Source organism: Micrasema longulum, unplaced genomic scaffold, assembly GCF_059751315.1.
Source record: "Micrasema longulum isolate JH-2025_06_02 unplaced genomic scaffold, ASM5975131v1 h1tg000301l, whole genome shotgun sequence".
Taxonomy (NCBI): domain Eukaryota; kingdom Metazoa; phylum Arthropoda; class Insecta; order Trichoptera; family Brachycentridae; genus Micrasema; species Micrasema longulum.
Genome location: NW_028277505.1, coordinates 1448104 through 1466528, shown reverse-complemented (window position 1 = coordinate 1466528; position 18425 = coordinate 1448104). Strand labels below are relative to the sequence as shown.

General features: G+C 31.2%; 1 protein-coding gene across 1 annotated transcript in view; it reads left to right on the top strand.

Moving 5' to 3' along the window:
• Positions 1-18425, top strand: part of LOC148282718 (uncharacterized) — an 88964-nt gene that overhangs the window by 10393 nt on the left and 60146 nt on the right. Inside the window, exon 2 of the mRNA XM_088224641.1 lies at positions 5597-5841. Within this exon, the coding sequence (XP_088080767.1) occupies positions 5597-5841 (245 nt within the window). The remainder of the gene's footprint in view (positions 1-5596; positions 5842-18425) is intronic.

Sequence of the window (18425 nt, the reverse complement as noted above, 5' to 3'; positions counted from 1 at the left end):
GTAAAAAGAAGGATGTTCAGTTTTTTTTTTAATTTTGTGAATATTTAGTGCTTATTTATGTTATGTTATGTATTCGTTATTACTTATTCTGATTCTCCTATTGACACCTGGTGCTACAGGAGAAAATCCTTGAATAATAGAAACATATTTGTTGATGGCCTCAGGCGTTCCACAAGGAAGCTTTACTCTCCCCACATTACGGAGGTTTGTGGGAATTTTAAAAGCTTTTTCCATTTCAATACTCCCGTGCTTATTGAACTTATCGAAAATAGGATGATGTTTTGATGTGGTAATGCTAAATATTTTCAACCTCAAAACATCTTTTTTTTATGAAATCCTCGAAATACAAAATCACATCATAGCGCAAACCCACTGGGAATCAAAAAGTGTATTTAAAGATTGTGCATGCATAAAGAAACATTAATACTGTAGCGTATTTACTACACTTATAAATACTTATGAGTGATGTTACTTGGAAAGGCTTAATCTGGGTAAAGCCCAGAAAGCATCCATCTTCATTTTCTTGTCCGCACCCAAAAATGCTTGCAGGACTACATTGGTCTTCCATTAGTAGCGTGTCTTGATAATTTCATCTAAGAAGCAGTATGATAGGCCTCCCCCATCAAATCTAGTTCAAGGACTACGAAATATTAAATCACATGTTGAACCCTTTCATCTTGGGTGTTCACTCAAATATACACGAATTTTAAGATTGTTTTACTCCCGTACCTACTAAAATTTACAACCGGCGAGTGAATTTTTTTGATTACTGGAACCTTTTTTAATGCGTTGGTAATCAGCATTACACAGAAAATTCGTTTTTACTTTGACAGCTGGCTTCTGGTCCGTTTTTTTGTTTTGGAGCCAATTCCTGTCGTTCTTCTAAATGATATATGTAAGGCAAGTTTTAAATATGTTTCAATAAAATAAAATTGATTTTATTTAATTAACATGTATTGTTAGATAATAACATATTTGAAATAAATTTTGTCCGTTGATCATCAGTTTGAGACTCATTGTTCATAAAAAAATTAACCTTAAATAATGCCTTAGTATAAAGACAAAAAAACATTTAAAATACAAAAAAAATCAAATGGTTCCTTTAGTTCACAATGAACACATTCTTATTTTCTTATCCACAGGAATTAACTCAGGTCTAGAAGGGTTAATTCAGATTTCATATCGACCTTAAGACCTTTGATTTTGCTGGCAAACGTTTGAACAAGTAAACTACGAGGTAGACTTAAATATATTTTTAAAATGTAAGAAATAAATTAAATATTGGTTACCTTAAGGTAAAAAAACCTGTATATTTTGTAGTTTATGTATTTTAAATAAATATCAAAATAATATTCGTACTTTTAAACGCAATACGTTAAATAAATGCGTATCGTTAAGCTGTTTATAATAGACGAATAACCAAGTACTTTTAAATCCAGTGAAAATTTTCACTGTTCAATTTTGCATAATTTTCATTTTAATAATTTCACTCGTATATTTAGATAGTGGATTCATGTGATTATTTCATTAGTAATTATGAATCTGTTTATAATTCAAACAGTCAGCTTAATTTAAATACTTTCATTGAATTATAGTAAAACTGGTGCCTCTACAATTTTTTTTTTTCACAGTTATTTAGATATTATGATATGTAATTAAATTGTGCAAATTAATTTTATTCTGATTATTTGTTTTGAAACGATGTCCGTTTTTTGGTTTTCATCATCTTTTTGTATTTTTATGGTTTATCAAATAATTTAAATTTTGTGGTGATTTGTAACTATCACGTAATGCGGACAAGGAAATAGGGGCTCGAACCTAGGAACTCTGATCTGAAGTCCGCGACATTAATAAGGGTTCAAAACTCGACTTCACTGATTTTGAGAACATATTCAATTTAAGAGGAGAAAGTGGTATTACTTTAAGCTATCTTTTAAATGCTTTACGCTTTTGAAAACCGCAATCTTACAAACGTCGTCTTGTTTAAAAAATCAGGGGCATTAAAGACTTTATTTCTGTGGATTAGGATGTGGACTCTTTTGGAATGGCTTTGAACATTTGTTTACCGTAGAACCTGAGTATAAATATCGTTTTCTGAACAAAAGAGCCTGAATATTTTTTGGCAAGTCAAATGACCGACCTTAGTATCAGTTTCGGCCAGTTTCGCCCGTGATTTCGGTTTCGTCCAAAATTCGGCTGAAACGTTGACTCAGCCGGAAACGGGAATCGGCCGGGATGTGCCGAATTACGTTCGACTGTACTTGGGTGCAAAATTAGAGATATTGGATTGTTTTTCATTCAAATAATTAGTTATCATGTAACCATTTTGATTTGATTTTTTGGATTTTGTGATTTGTTGACCATAGTAAGTCGTTTTACAATATTTCGTGTTTGTATTTTTGTAATTCCTTCATAGTTTATTTATTAGAGTACCTATAACGTATATTGCAGAACTGTTACACATAAGTTATATGTATAATATATAACATAACAACGAACGAAAAAGCGCTATATATAAACAAATTTTCACATCAAATTGTTTAACAATAAAAACTCAATTTTAGCCCGGTTTCGAGAGTATTGAAGTGACTCTTAGCTTATTTATAAAAGTTTCGGGAACGGTTTTGGCCAAAACTAGAACAGAAGCCGAAATTTGGTTGCGGTTTCAGCTGAAAATCTTGTTTTGGTCGGTCACTCCCTGCACTGTATATATTTTTTTGTACATTTACATTTCGCATTTTTATTAAATAAAAATTATTAAAAGAAAAAAATATTTAAGTACCGTAGCAAAATCGTTTTACGATGTGCACTGTGCACCTAGTAGTACAAAGGGCACTGCATTGGTACTCAAATTGGGTACATTGATAATTCAATACAAGGAGGTAAGATGATCAATATATCATTTCGGATTTAGTCCAAAAAGTATGAAATACTGCGGTGTATATCACCCCCCTTTTAAATGAAAGTTTTATCAAGTCCTTGCCGGGAATCAAATCCAAGACCTCAAGAATGGCAGGCAAACACGACAACCATTACACGACAAGGCGGATTTATTTCCACTCGATTTCTGTAGTCAAGATTTTTACTATCGATTTGAAATCACTTGTTCAGGATTCTGGTTTCATTTCATACATAAAACTTTATTTTTCACCCTCCTGGACCCAGAAAAAAAAAAGCTTTTATTGATGCATCCCAACAGTGTCATTTTATGTTGTATTTTGATCACTCTAAAATGTTATCATCCACAAAAAATCGCCAAGACAATACATTATTTTTCTGCCTGTAACATAAAACTAAGTCGCAAAGGAATATTCAAAGCTCTTCGTATTTTCCCCCGCTGTGCTGGTTTAAAGAGGCGATTTCGCCCTCATGGGGAACATTTCATTTCAACTTTAAATAAAATATACATATATTTACAGAACACGTCAAGACATTTTTAATCTAACCAGAATAAAGACAAGTGCAAAGGGTAGGAAAAAAAATGAAATCAACTACTCACATATGTTGTTGTTTTATTACTAAAAAATATTTTTTTAAATTCAATTTATTTATTCAATAAATTTATGTACATTACAAAAATATATTCAAGATATAGAGGAAGCTATCTTCTCTGAACTTTCTTAGTAATACAAAAGATGTCACTCTCCGAAGAGATACGGTTGAGTAAAGACATCGCTTTTCATACAAACCCATTATACCAACAACAACAAGAAACCATCCCGCCATTTCCCCGTAAGGGTAGGCAGAAAGGAAAGAACGCTATATCTCTCTGTATTTGCATGCAGATCTTGCTTCCTCTACATCCGCACATCTTCTCATGCACGCGCGCCGATTATTCCGACTTTTGACATGTCCGTCTTCAAGTACTTGTTAGATTTAGTCATTTAAAAAAAAAAAAATTTACCAACCATAATATTATTAGTATACAATATGATTAATAAATTAAAAATACGATAACAATAAAAACTAAATTTAAAGAAACAAAAACAATCAATTAAAAATTTAAGAAAACACAAAAAGTAAAACCATTATATTAGTTTTGGTGTCAATTGCTTACATTAATTACTTTTACATTAATTATTTAATAAAGAAGTTCAACGTCTTTTTTTATTTTTTTATTTGTTAATAGACTATGAAATTAAGCCGAATTGTTTTTATTTTTCTTTTTAAATATCGTATTATCAGCGCTATGATTTTTTGTATTTCTGAAATAACTCTGCGTGTGACATCGGAGGTTCTTCTATGTCATTTCTTCCGATAAGTTCATTTACGGCAAGCAAACCAGAGAACCTGTACAACTCTCATATCATTGGTTGGTTTATATCATGGTCGTGCATGCATGAACCAGACACGTGATGTCGAACAAACTATGTTTAATGTAAAACTTAAAGACAAAGAACTAGATCTTGTGGATACCACCGTATTTTTGTGTATAAAATTAGATTCTAAGCTTCAATCGGGTCTACATATAGCTAATTTATCGAACAGACTTGGTTCTGCAGCCTACGCTGTTAAAAAGATTCGACGTCTTACTAATGTAGAAACAGCCAGATTGGTACATTTCAGTTACTTCCACAGCATTATGTCTAACGGTATATGCTGTGGGGAGGTGCTGCAGATGTTGATTCTGTTTTAGTGCTGCAAAAGAGAGCTGTTTGAGCAATTTACAATATGGATCCCCAAGATCGCTTAGAGATATGTTTAAAACAATCAATATATTGACAGCCACATGTCAATATATCTATAAAAAATCAATGTATGTGCATGAAAATATTGTTGGTTTTAGGAAAAACAGAGATTTCCATAGGTTGAACACTAAAAATAAAGATATGCTAGTTGTGCCCACCACTAGACTGCAAAAAATTAACAATCCTTTTTCCTCAAACTGGATTCGATTCTACCTATACAATAAGGTACCTCTTGAAATTCAGGATTTGCCAACAATTTTTTTAAAGGTTTTGTCAAGCACAGCCTGTTTGAAATATATATATAATCAATATATATGCGCGAGACAAGACAGCTTGGCATTAGATTCGCGATAATTGATTTAAATTTATAAATTTTAGTTTTTTTATTTAAATTCGTTCTATAGGTTCAATTTACTAATTATTGATTTATATTTTACAGTTATAATTTATTTATTGACGATTATTAAAGATTCGATGAATCCTATATAAAGAATAATAATGACGTCGTTAAAAGTAGTGCGTTTTTATAAAAATATTTTTTTATTATTTTTGCGTACATTTCAAGAAACTTCGCTCTTCAATTAAATGCACTATTTTTTACTGCGCGCAAGAAAACATTTTTTGTATCCAAGTTCATCTTTGCATCTTCTAAAATATTTCATTATAATGTGAAAAAAATTAACAAATAAATAAATTTATACCATAGAAACATTAATTTGTTAGAAACACTATCAACACTCTTGCATTTTTTAATACAGTTTGCGAGAGAGTCACAAAAACATTGTTCAAATACCGATTCATCAAAATTGTTTGCCATCGCATATTCACCAATAATTACTTGCGCATAGAATTTCACTAAAAAAATGATTTTTCAAAATACATAACACGTGTAGGTACTTATTTTTCAGCTGCAGTGGCGTACCCCGGTCTGTACGGGGGCTACGTGCAGGCGGCAGTGGCGGCGGGGCTGGGGGCGGGAGCGGGAGCGGGCGCGCTAGGGCCGCCCCCGAAGCGGAAGCGCCGCCACCGCACCATCTTCACGGAGGAGCAGCTCGAGCAGCTGGAGGCGACCTTTGATAGGACGCACTACCCTGACGTGGTCCTGCGAGAGCAGCTGGCGCTTAAGGTCGACCTGAAGGAAGAAAGAGTTGAGGTGAGAAAACAAAACCACTTGTTTTTGTACTGCGTTTTTTATGGCAAAAATATCAAACAAACCTGTTTATAATTATTTTTATACATAATGTATTTTTTTTAATACCTGTACATTTTGTCTTTTGCTTAATGAAACACGACGTTTCAGCACCGTTTCCAGGAGGTTTTTTGCAGTTTTTAAAGATTTGATTATAAGGAAGTTCAGTTGTAAAATAATGTCATCTTTACACGCTTTAAAGACGAAGATTTTCGAAAATTTATGAAAAATAAGAAAAAATGTTGTTTATAATAATGAACTACTTTGAATGACATCACTGGTTATCTGAGAGCAACCAATAACAGAGTATTGTGATACATGCGGTTACCGGGAAGCCAACCCACCAATCGGGACAACTCACTGTATTACGTATATAAATGGATTTTCAAAAGAAGGTCGTGGAGGGATGTGGAAGGGTAGGAAAGAGAGAAGAAGGATAAAAAAGAACTTTTGAAGTTAAAAAAAAAAGTAAAATAAACAAGCATTCTGGCGTAAATACTATTCAAAAATCTTCTATAATACAATTTTTTTAAATTATTTTGTAAATTCACGTTTTTTTTCTTTTGCTTGTGCAAATTATAAACAAAATTTTTATTTTTTGTACATGGTTTGTATTGTTATGAACATGGCGTTTACAAAAAAAAACATGTTTTTTTGAACAGAAAAGTTTAAAAATTGTTTTTTTTTGACTTTTTTCATAACTTAATAAAAAAAAAACATGTTTTTTTTGAACAGAAAAGTTTAAAAATTGTATTTTTTTGACTATTCATAACTTTTTAATGAGCCAAAGACATATTAAAAAAATAAACTAATGGTGTTCTTATTTTTTTCAAAAACGCAACTTTTTAAATCTATTACGTTTCTGAATTCGAAAGTTTAAAAAATTACACTCCCTAATAAACAGTTTATTTTTTCTATGCAAAATGGTCAACTTCGTATTTAAGCATCTAATATTTATCTATACTTGTTATAAACAACCAAATTAAAAAATTAAACATGACACTTCTTCATCAATTGACTCATATTTTTTTCATTTTTACCTTTAAAAACAGAAAAGTTAAAAACGTTTAAACTTACATAGCTGTTGCGTTTTCGATAAAATGGACAAAATTGGTTCCTTGAAAAAGGCAAAATAAAATAACTTGATAAATATTGAAACCGGTAGACATAGAAAACTCGATAAGTGGTCATGCAAATATTTAATATAATGTAAAATGTTTTACCACAAAGTTAATGATTTAAATATTAATAATTATACAAAATAACTCAGTATATTTCGAAAAAACCGCAAGAACAATTTATTTGAAACATTTTCCACTCAAATTAATGTTGTGGATTAACTTTAAAGCCTGTGGAAAAGAGTAATTTATTTAATGACAAACGTCAATAAATATAACTTCAACTTCAGAGTTAACTAAAATAATTATGATTGATTTTATAATATTCTCAAATATACAATCCGGGGGTTTTGTAGGAGCGGGCGTTGAACATTACCATAATACCTGTTCTAGAGTATAAGCTCTAAGCTCGGATTTTCGCGACATCTCAGTCCTGATTCCATTGTAATCAAACGAGGACCTTGGCTTAGTGTTTGAAAGCGTGCTATTTAATTTAGATAATTCAGTTTAAATCCTTTAAAGGCGCGGAGGATAACGGGAAGCCCTAACTCTCGATAGCCTCGAGGTAAACATAATTCCATGCTAAACCTGACATACACACTTTGAGTTTTCACTTTGAACCTCTCGTCTACATTCAATCACTCTAATGCTATTTCGTCTGAATTTATTTTCTGTTATTCATATTTACAGCAATATTGTCATGAAATTCAAAGAAATCATTATTTCAATTGTTGGTTCTTATTTAAATAGGCACTTTAATCATTCTTAAGTTCACTGGTGGTATTTGTACAAAATATTTAAATTAAAAATTAATTTTGATAAAAAAAAAATACCCATATCAGTGAATCAATTCAATTAAAAAAACTTTTTTCCAATAACGTTTAATTAAATAAACACGTTACTAGCGTGAAAAAAATTGTGTTTCAGTTCGTGGGTAACTGTCTTCAGTGATTTCATTCTCTGACAGACTTTCAGAAATATGCCGTCTTATGTGAAGAAAAAATATTGTGCAGCAAAAACACAAAAGTTATTGATTAGAACTATTATCCGAGTGATTATTTATTCAAGGCGTTTGCAGTGCTTGATATCAGACAGCAATATTTACTGAGGGCATTGGTGGTCACTCACACTAACAGAGATACACACCCTTCAATTTCTTATTATTATGAGGCTCGGAGTTCCAGAAGTAATCTGATTTCCCGACAAATGGTTAGAACTTCTTTTTGCAAAAAGACAATACTCCTACATAGCACAAAAGCTATATAATATAATGCCAGAAACATGAAAATATTTAAAGAGCTACAAGCTAAAGAAGTTACTGACTTATTTCCTCAGTTAAATTGTCACGAAGAGTCGATGGTGGCTGTTATGATGACCAACACATGTTCTTATTTGAATCTTAATTAATTATATATTTTTATTAATTGAATTTTGGAGATTCTCTTTACTTTTTACTATTTTTTTACTGTGTTTTTTATTATGTATTTTTACTACGTCTTTTGCAGTTTTTTTACAGTGAATTTTAGTATGTTTTTTCAGATTCTTAATGCGTTTTTAACTATGTTTTTCACTGTGTCTTTTACTACGTTTCATATCGTGTATTTTACTTCGTATTTTACTATTTTTTACTACATTTTCACTACGTTTACTACCTTTTTCTAAAAACATTGTTTTTAATTTGTTTTTTTGTTTTAGTGATTACTGTTTTTATATTATGACTGTCTTAGAACGGGGTTAATAACCCTAGTTAGACAGTCAAAGCAATATTCTATAAATGTATAGTTGTATATATATATGCCATCCCATCTCAACACAGGACTTTTAGTCCCATAGAGTTGGGGACTTATGTCTCAAGCAATGTGTTTTAAACTACATGTTTGTAAATAAATATATAAATGAATATGATAATAAATAAAATGTTTAAGCATATTTGTCAAAATTTGGCAGCTGCCAACTAGTATCGTTTCAATGGTACCTAACGAGTTACACAAAAATTAATAAAAAAACTAAAAATACATGAGTGGTGAAGATTATTTTTATAATTATCATTATTATTCATACATGAATGATTTCATGTGTACAGTGATTTAGTGATTTAAAACCTCTTTTTTCAAATTGTTGAGGGCAACGCAATTATACATCATTGCTTTTATCTATGAAAACAGTTTAGCTTTTTATGAACGTTAGTAGGTCTAAAATTAATTTATGTTGTCATTTTTTAATAAATATCAGCAAATTTATATTTCATAAAACCAATTCAAAGTGCATGTACGACTATTTATTAATTCGTATCAGTTTTTATCATCTCCATAAGCAAAAAATATTGTTAAAAGTTTTTATCGAATTCTGAAAAGATGAAAATCGGAGTCATGGAAACAATTGTCACGAAATTTTTGTTTTTATGTTTTTTATATTTGTAAAAATAAAATAAAGTGTTCAGTAGACTAAAATCAGTGTTTTATTTATATTATTATTAATTTAAATATGGTGTTTTACAAAATAAACACGAAATCAATCAAAAATAAAAATAGTTTGGTATAAAATTACTTTGAAAATTCACTGTAAATAGACGCAGGCTTGTAAAATGTGATTAAATGAAAATGATGGGAAAAAGAACATTTTTGCTTAGTAGATATGTTTTGAATAAAACAAATGGGGCGTACTCAACAAAAGAAATATCAATCTATCTCTACTTTGTGGGTTCATACTAGTAAAGTATTACTACATTGGACTTACCCTATAGACTGCCACGGGCGTCGAACCCACCCTTTCTTTATGTTATATACAAACCTAAAGGGGTCTTGGGGAGTGTTTTATACTAATTAATTTGGACCATTTAAATAAATATTTAAAATTTTACACCTAAGTAGCTGGACTTAAAGTGAGACTAAATTGATTTTGTACATTAAAACTATGATTGAAAATTGTATGTTATTAAATTATCTAGATACAGTTCATCGACAGAATTTAAATGTGAAATTTATATTTTTTATATTACGTGTAAACATAGATAGTGTCCGTTTTTTTAGGCACCAAAAGTAAAATGTCAAAGATTATGAGTGATTAGAAAAAAAATCTGTCCTACAGGATACCGTTTTAGCTTTTTCTTCTTTTTCTTTTCCACGTCCGCTCCTAAGTGGAGCATGCGGACATCACCAGTTGCCTCCAGGAGACCCTATAGTCCGTCGAATAATGTCGAAAGATCGTCATCGACGGCCTTCCAGTGCCTAGATTATGAACGTTATCTTCATTTGTCTATATCGAGACAGTATACTTATCTTCTGTACTATCTGTATCTTACCTCAGTATGTTTTATCTACTTGCCATATCGACATCACATGGTCGAAACAAGCCAATGAAAACCGCAAAAAAATATTCCGCGTTCGTTACGTCATCAACATTTAAAATAGGCTTCTGTAATAAAAAGTGCTCACTTTAAAACGATTATAAACTCCAATAAATCCCAATTCAAACTAAAAATGTTCGCTTGAACATGAATTTTGTATGACTTTTGGAAATCACCTAGACGGTAGGCTTAACGATCATCTGTATGTATCTACTGATTGACTGCAAAGCTGGCTCCTTTAACGTCTCGATACATACACTCGGAAAGATAGTAAAACAGATGAAAAAAATATAACAACTACTAAATTATTTTTTTACAGTGATAACTTCCTGATACCTGGGTGCTCTTATATGTTAATAGGACAGAATCTAGGCACACTATTTTCACATCTAGGCGTTCATTTTATTAAACTGACAGTTTTGTCGGAATTTAATTCGACTTCAAAATTTACGAATTTCTCTCTCATATTTTTAATAGGCTTTTAAGAAAAAAAGTGCCAACCTCAAAACGATCAAAAATTTTAATTAATCATAATTAAAGGAAAAATTGCTCGGTGGAACAAAATTTTTGTCACTTTTAATGCGTAGATAAACGTATCGATGAGTTCTAGACCCGTCGGCTTCGATATAAACCTATGTACTTACAACAAAACTTTATGGTGAGGGGATCGGTACTATATATTTGCAGTCGGTCGTGAGACTTTAATCTTCAACTATGACGTCATACTGAAGCTATGTCATTTTAGAGCGTAAATATGTGTACCGTGTCGTACGCTTCCCCTTGTTTCATATCGATGTACCTACCCAAAACATGATGGTGGAAGGTCGGTAGTCTTCTTCATAGTCTCAATCCTCAATATTGCTCTAAAAAAAAGCAGAATCACCAGTGAATGACCACTACTACCCCAGTAAAAATAATACTCAGATTTAGTTACATCATAACATTATAAAACACCCGAACACATATGAATATGGATATTTTAAAAGAATTGCATGAGAAATAGTATCAAATAAAACACTTACCACACCTTTCCTTATAAAAACACTTTCAATCTCAGAACAGTAACGGGAAGACGCACTATTACCTTTTGACAACTCACAGTTCAAAACTGATAGATTTGTTTCTTACCAAAAGATTTGTCCGCCTACTGCTTTTGTCATAGTTTCTAGTGTTAAAAGTTTTTTGACTGGACACTAGGGTGATGCTTAAAAATGAAAGTTAAAAAATTCAACGGTTCACCCTCCCATTTTGATCTCTCATATGTAAAATGGAGTTAACTAAAATTTTGTTGGATTTCATTAAGTTTTAGGGGTCGCTACCAGGCTTTAAATTTAATAAAAAATGATAAAATTCAATTTAATTTTCTGTGGTAATTTTTTATATTACAAAAAATTATTATCCCACTAAACACTTTATTTTTATGCCAGGAAGACTCCAATCTAACCACACAACCCCCTCCTTTAATAGACTGAAAGGTTATATGACTTGTCTTGGCTGTTTTTAACAGACTTCAGATTAATGTATTAAGGCCTAGGACTCTCAATTTTTTGGTTTCCATAATTTTATTACTGTTATTTATGGAGAATTGTAAAGTGCCTGTAGTTTCTACAAGAAAACAGACGGAAATATGGCTAGTAGGTCAAATTTCTCAAACATTAAATCAAACCAAACTGCCTTCTAAACGTGAAATTCTTTCTGTATTTTTTTATTACAAAGAACATGAAAAGCAAACAATCCGTAAAGCTGCTCATTCGACTTCCAAAGATGTATTGGAAATTTGGAATAAAGCTAGAATTCCAACACAACAGAAAATTCATGTTGAGGATAAGATTAAAAAGCTTTTTAAAGAGTGGCAGAATCTAAAGAAAAATAAAGAAAATAAATCTAAAAGGTCAGATGGGTTAAGGCTAAAAGAAAAAACATGGAATAATAACCTAGATGATTTATTTGATGTAGCACATGCAAATGCTCTAGAAATGATTCGCATTCAAGAAGATAGGGTTTTTTTGCTGGCACAGCGTGAAAAAGGACGTCCAGGTAAAATAGGTAGTGTTGACAAAAAACTGTCAAAAAAGGAGGAAGAAAAAGAACTTAAAAGAGCTAGAATCGAATTGTTTAAGGCAAAAGAAAATAAATCTATCAATTCATAACTTCTAAATCAAATATGTTTAGCTCATCATCCGACGATGAGTCCCTTCATGGCAAAGACAATGATTTTTATGGCCCTTCAACGTCATCAGCAGGTGAAAAACAAAATGAAGGTGAGAAGAAAAGAGGTAGAAAAAAACTACTTAATGAAAAACTAACTACGAGCCTGGATGTTGCAAAAATAAGCGATCCCAAAGCAGCTCTTGTTCTCACATCCACTTTGAATCGCCTTGGCTGTGATCCTGCTGAATATAATTTAAACTTTTCTTCCATACGCCGTCAGCGACTTGAGTGTAGACAAAAAATAGCTGGAAATATAAAAAAAGATTTTGACACTGATGTTCCATTAACTGTGCACTGGGACGGAAATATGTTAGAAGATTTCACAGGCCATGAAGTTGTTGACCGACTTCCAGTTTTAGTTTCTGGTAAAGGGGTGGATCAGCTTCTCTGCATTCCGAAACTTGAGTCTGCTGAAGGTGAAAAAATTGCATCAGCAGTTTATGAATCCCTCCTTTCATGGGGTTTACTCAATAAAGTAATGAGTATGAGTTTTGACACAACCGCATCTAATACCGGGTCTCGAAAAGGGGCTTGTATTCTACTTGAGCAGAAAATGGATAAGGAAATGCTCTGGCTAGCATGTAGGCATCACATTATGGAAATCATGCTGGAATCAGTTGTTCAAAACGAAATTGGGCCTTCGTCTGGACCAGATAATTTATTATTCAGAAGATTTCAGAAAAACTGGCAATTAATTAATAAAAAAGAGTATGCGACGTTAGAAACTGATGAAGAATCTATTGAAAAGCTCCAAGATGTGAAAGATGAAATAATTAATTTTGCTAAGAAACAATTGACAGAATATCAGCCCAGAGATGATTACAAGGAACTCTTGCAACTAAGCATTGTATTTTTGGGAGGAGAACTAAAAAATGGTGTGTCATTCAAAAATCCTGCAGGTCTGCACCGAGCACGTTGGATGGCAAAGTCTATCTACTCTCTGAAAATGTTCTTGTTTCGAGAACAATTCAGACTAACAAAACAAGAGGAAAAAGGTTTGCGAGAAATCTGTATTTTTACAGTCTTAATCTATATAAAGTATTGGTTCCAAGCTCCATCCGCTTGTTCAGCCCCAAGAAACGACTTAGAACTCCTCAAAGATTTAAAGAAGTATGAGGATGTAAACCCTGTCATAGCTAGAAAAGCAATAAATAAAGTATGTGGCCATTTATGGTATGTCTCAGAGGAACTTATCGCCTTATCATTTTTTGACGACAAAGTGAGAAATGAAACTAAGAAGAAAATGGTGGAAGCTCTAAAGAAAGAAGGAGCTGATTTTTGCCCGAAAAGAATTAATGTAGACATTGATAACATTGGTAATAAAAATCTAGAAGATTTTGTCACTAGTAACACCAAACGATTCTTTTCTATTACCGGATTAAGCTCCGATTTCCTCAAGAAAAAAGTTGAAGACTGGATCAAAGACAAGGAATATATTCAAAGTAAGGAGATAGTATCCAAATTTAAGGTAGTCAATGATACAGCAGAGAAAGGGGTGTCCTTAATCCAAGAGTACAATAAAATACTGACCCTAGATGAAGACCAGAAGCAGTATATTTTGCTTCTTGTGAAGTCCTTCATACAAAAGTTCCCGAACTACAAAAAAGCAACTTTGCTGTCTGCAAATGAGTTTTTTACGTGTTAATTGTGCATCAAAATCTTTTTAAGGACTCTAAACAACTAATATAAGCTTATATTAATTCTGTAATAAGTTTTTTTTAAATTGTGACAGTTAAAGAAATTTTATAAAAATCTGTGTTTTTTGTCTAATTTTCCTCTTGTTTGTTCACATCCCGAAAGTAAATTGTAACACATATATGATACAAAATTAGCTTTGAGTAACATATATGGACCTTATAACCTCATTTTAGCTTTTATTATGTAAAAAAAAAAAAAATATATAATAAATACAATTTTTTTTAAATAATCACTATTTGGGAAAATTTTAGATTTTTTAATCTTCGGTAGCGACCTTTAAATTTTTCTCAAAAAATCTCAAAAAATTAATTTAAGTTTCTCTTATTAGGTAGAACAAAACGGGAGGGTGAATCAAGAGAAAAGAAACAAAAAAATTTTTTGGGTCTTTTAAGCATCACCCTACTGGACACATGTAACAATTCTTATTATATTGTGTTTTATTAACCAATGGTCATTTACTGGGGGGTGGTCATTTACTGGTGCTTTGACCCTATAATAAATAATCATATTGTTAATAAAGACACTGGATTAAAAGTTCTTTATGTTAATAATAAATAAAACATATGATCCGATGTATATTTAATAGACAATATTTAGTAATCACTGTTAAAATATAATAGATATAAGATTCATTAGTTAAGTATACCTAGATAAAGAAGCTTGTGTAACTTTGTAAGTAGAAGAAATAAAAAATGGTTAAAAACAAAGCTGTTTTATATTTATTTTATTATTTAACAAAATAGATGTTCAGTATTTACTTTTGGTTGATGAATTCGAGGGTAAAGGATTTGTGGAAATTTGGAGTAGTAATATTAAGGTTTCTCCTCCTTCGTAACTCTCAAGAACCTACTTCGGTAGTCCTAAGCCAATAGTTTCTAGTACCAAGGTACACATTATACTTTAATCTTCATAATTCTTCGAATTCCACGACTGACGTTTGTCCACCGAAACCGCTTCACATATTTATTCAAGAATGTTTTATTTTCTTTAAAAATAAATATGTCGCATCACCGAGAAAATCTCCGCCTATCCGATAATAGAAACACGATTAATGTATAATTATTATTTTAATACTGTCAAATTTCAAACGATAAATTAAACAAAGCACCTGTTGAAAATAAAAATTTAGATGCATTACAATCAGCTAATTTTACGGATTCCGGATATTTAAAACTATATTAAAACTTTTCAACTTTATCATTGAATCAAACATTAGTGACTTTAAAAAATATTTGCACGTATGTATCCATCTGCAAATTAATCTTTACATCGCTTCTATTATAAAACTGAATTAATTTTTGCTATGCTAAAATTGTTTTATTGTTTATTTTTAAATACATTCTCGCCTTATAAAATTAATGATACTGGGTTAAATTTTTTGTACATGTATTGCAAAATTACACATATTAATGTTTTATATAAATACATACAATGTACATGTAAAAGCAAATACGATTAAATGAAATAAATGTATTAAAGAGAAACTCAATTAAATATGCTTATAGAATTATTATGAAATGAAAAAAAATGTTTAAAGGGAAATTCATAAAAATCTCACAATAAAATGACAGATCGTACAGTTGAAGAAAATCGCGTACGTCGTTGTTCTACAAGTATGACGAATTATTTCATTTGTTTTTTTTGTCAAGTCCATGAAATCTGTATTTAAGAATTATCAAAAAAAACTCTCAGTCACCACTTAAAGTTAGTTGTAAAATAATTATGGTTAATTGTTTGTCTTGAACCAGTACTTTTACCTACCTAAAATATATTTTTATTTTACAAGGCTTTTATTGCACACAGCTATACAAAATTTTATATACCTACTACATTGTTACACGTGACGGTAAAATTAAAATAAAACATATCACACTTGTATATAAAAAGAATATTAAATATAATTAACGTAAATTTAAAGTAAAAAGTGAGATTATGGATATTTTTAAAATTGTGAGTCACTATATCAAAAATATTCCCAAATTCATTAGGAATAATTGACGTTGGTTCCGCAATTTTCTTCCAGAAATAACATTTGTTGCCTTGTGCGTATTAAACCTTATTTACTGTACAATTTCTGGGCAATCAAATAGAGGGTTGACTATTTTATACAGTAACATTTAACTCACTCATAACATTTCTCTTTTGTCATACAATGAAGGTAGTTTTAAATCTAAATAAAATAACACGTACTACGAATACCGATAAAAATATATGAAATGGATTTAGAATAATTAATTGTATTTTCACAATCAATATGGATATTGTGAAGAAATGTTTTCATATATCACTTTAAAAAAGAAAAATATATCAGTAGAAAAACGCGACATGTTTGGCATTAAAACTTGTGGCGTCAAGATTCGTGACAATGTTCTAAAGAAAATTGAACGGTCAGGAACGAAATTGAAAATTAAATATATCATGACGTATTAGGGGCGTGGCCAATGCAATGACCGTTTTCGCAGGAATTCAAAATTTCAAATTAAAAAATATTTTTTATGCTACCAATAAGTGAGCGTAAGACTGATCATCTTCATCATCATCATCATTTCCTTTCCGAACCTAATGGTGCATAGCGCACTGCATCGGTACACCAATCGCAGCGTATCTTGACCATTTTTGTTACATGAAGGTAAGATGATCAGTCCAGGGACTATGAAATATTCAGGTGTGAAAACACCGTTTTAAATCAATATTTTATATCAACCATGTCGGGAATCGAACCCGAGACCTCTCGCATGGTAGGCGAACGCGCTGACCATTACACCACGAGGCCTTCATCATCATCTTACCTTCATGTAACAAAAATGATCTAGATACGCTGCGAATGATATACCAATGCAGCGGGCTATGCACCATTAGGTGTGGAAAGGGAATGATGATTATAAATAAGTAGCAAAAAATATTTTTTTACTGGACAGTATTTCATATACCCTTTTTACTTTAAAAATGTAAAAAAAATGTGTTATTTTCCTATTCTTTATAGTTAATCATATCTATTGGAATATTGAGCTTAAAGTTAATATGCTAACACGATCTGCTTACCGTAATAACTATTATAAGGCATATGACGCAAAGCCTTCAATATGAAAGTTTATATCCTTCGAAGCACTCTAGACTAAATGCAACTCTCTAAATGTAATTTTGAAAGCACCTTTTTGTTCTGTAAATACAGCTTCCTAATTTCGAGACATATTGACATACACAAGGGCCCTCCAGACGCAACTTGTGGCACACCTCGAGACAAACGGTAGCTTACTAGTGTTTGTTCAGTGAGAACCACCCAGGAATCTTCCTGTAGGTCTCCGGGACCGCTGATGTTACATTACCTCCTCGACATTTCTGTATCCCTGATTCAAATCGATGTAAATAATCGATGCTTTTAAATAATACATTGGTCTTTAAAGCAACCGAGGAAGATAATGGCCAGAACCCCTCAGTCTTTTGATCAGCGGCTAGAACACTTTGGTATTTAGGAGTTATATAAGTTGGAATTTAGGAGACAGATTTCAGCCTTGATGTATTTTAATAAAATAGTTCATTGTTATGTTGATTCTACATTTTGTTTAAAGAATGTACCCCTGAATGTCCCCAATCGGCGATTGAGATCGTCTACTACATTTTATCTTTCAACCTTCAATAATAATATGGCTAACTTTATTACATTATCACGTATGTTAAGATTGTATAATTATGTAGAAAGTAATGCTGATATAAATATCTTTAACGGCACATTAAATAATTATAGGAGAACTGTAACGCAATGTATTCAATCAAATAGTTCCTTATGTTGGTTAGGTAAAATAATTTGTGAAACTCTTAGTATAATTATTTAGCATCTTAACTTTCATAATACTAATAGAATTTAATTAAGATAGTCAATTTTAAGAAAAAAAAAAACATTTTTTTTACTTATTTACGCATGTTTTGTTCACATATAATTTATAAACAATATTGTGATTATTATACCAATGTCGTATGTATTATATATAAAAACCTAAATAGGGAAATATCGCGTGCTACGCATACCGATAAAAATATGTGAAGTCGATTTAGAAAATTAATTGTATTTTCAAAATCAATATGGATATTGTGGAAAAATGTTTTCATTTATAATGTTTAAAATACAATTGTTGAAAAATACTTCTCAACGAAAACGCGACATGTTTGGCCTTGAC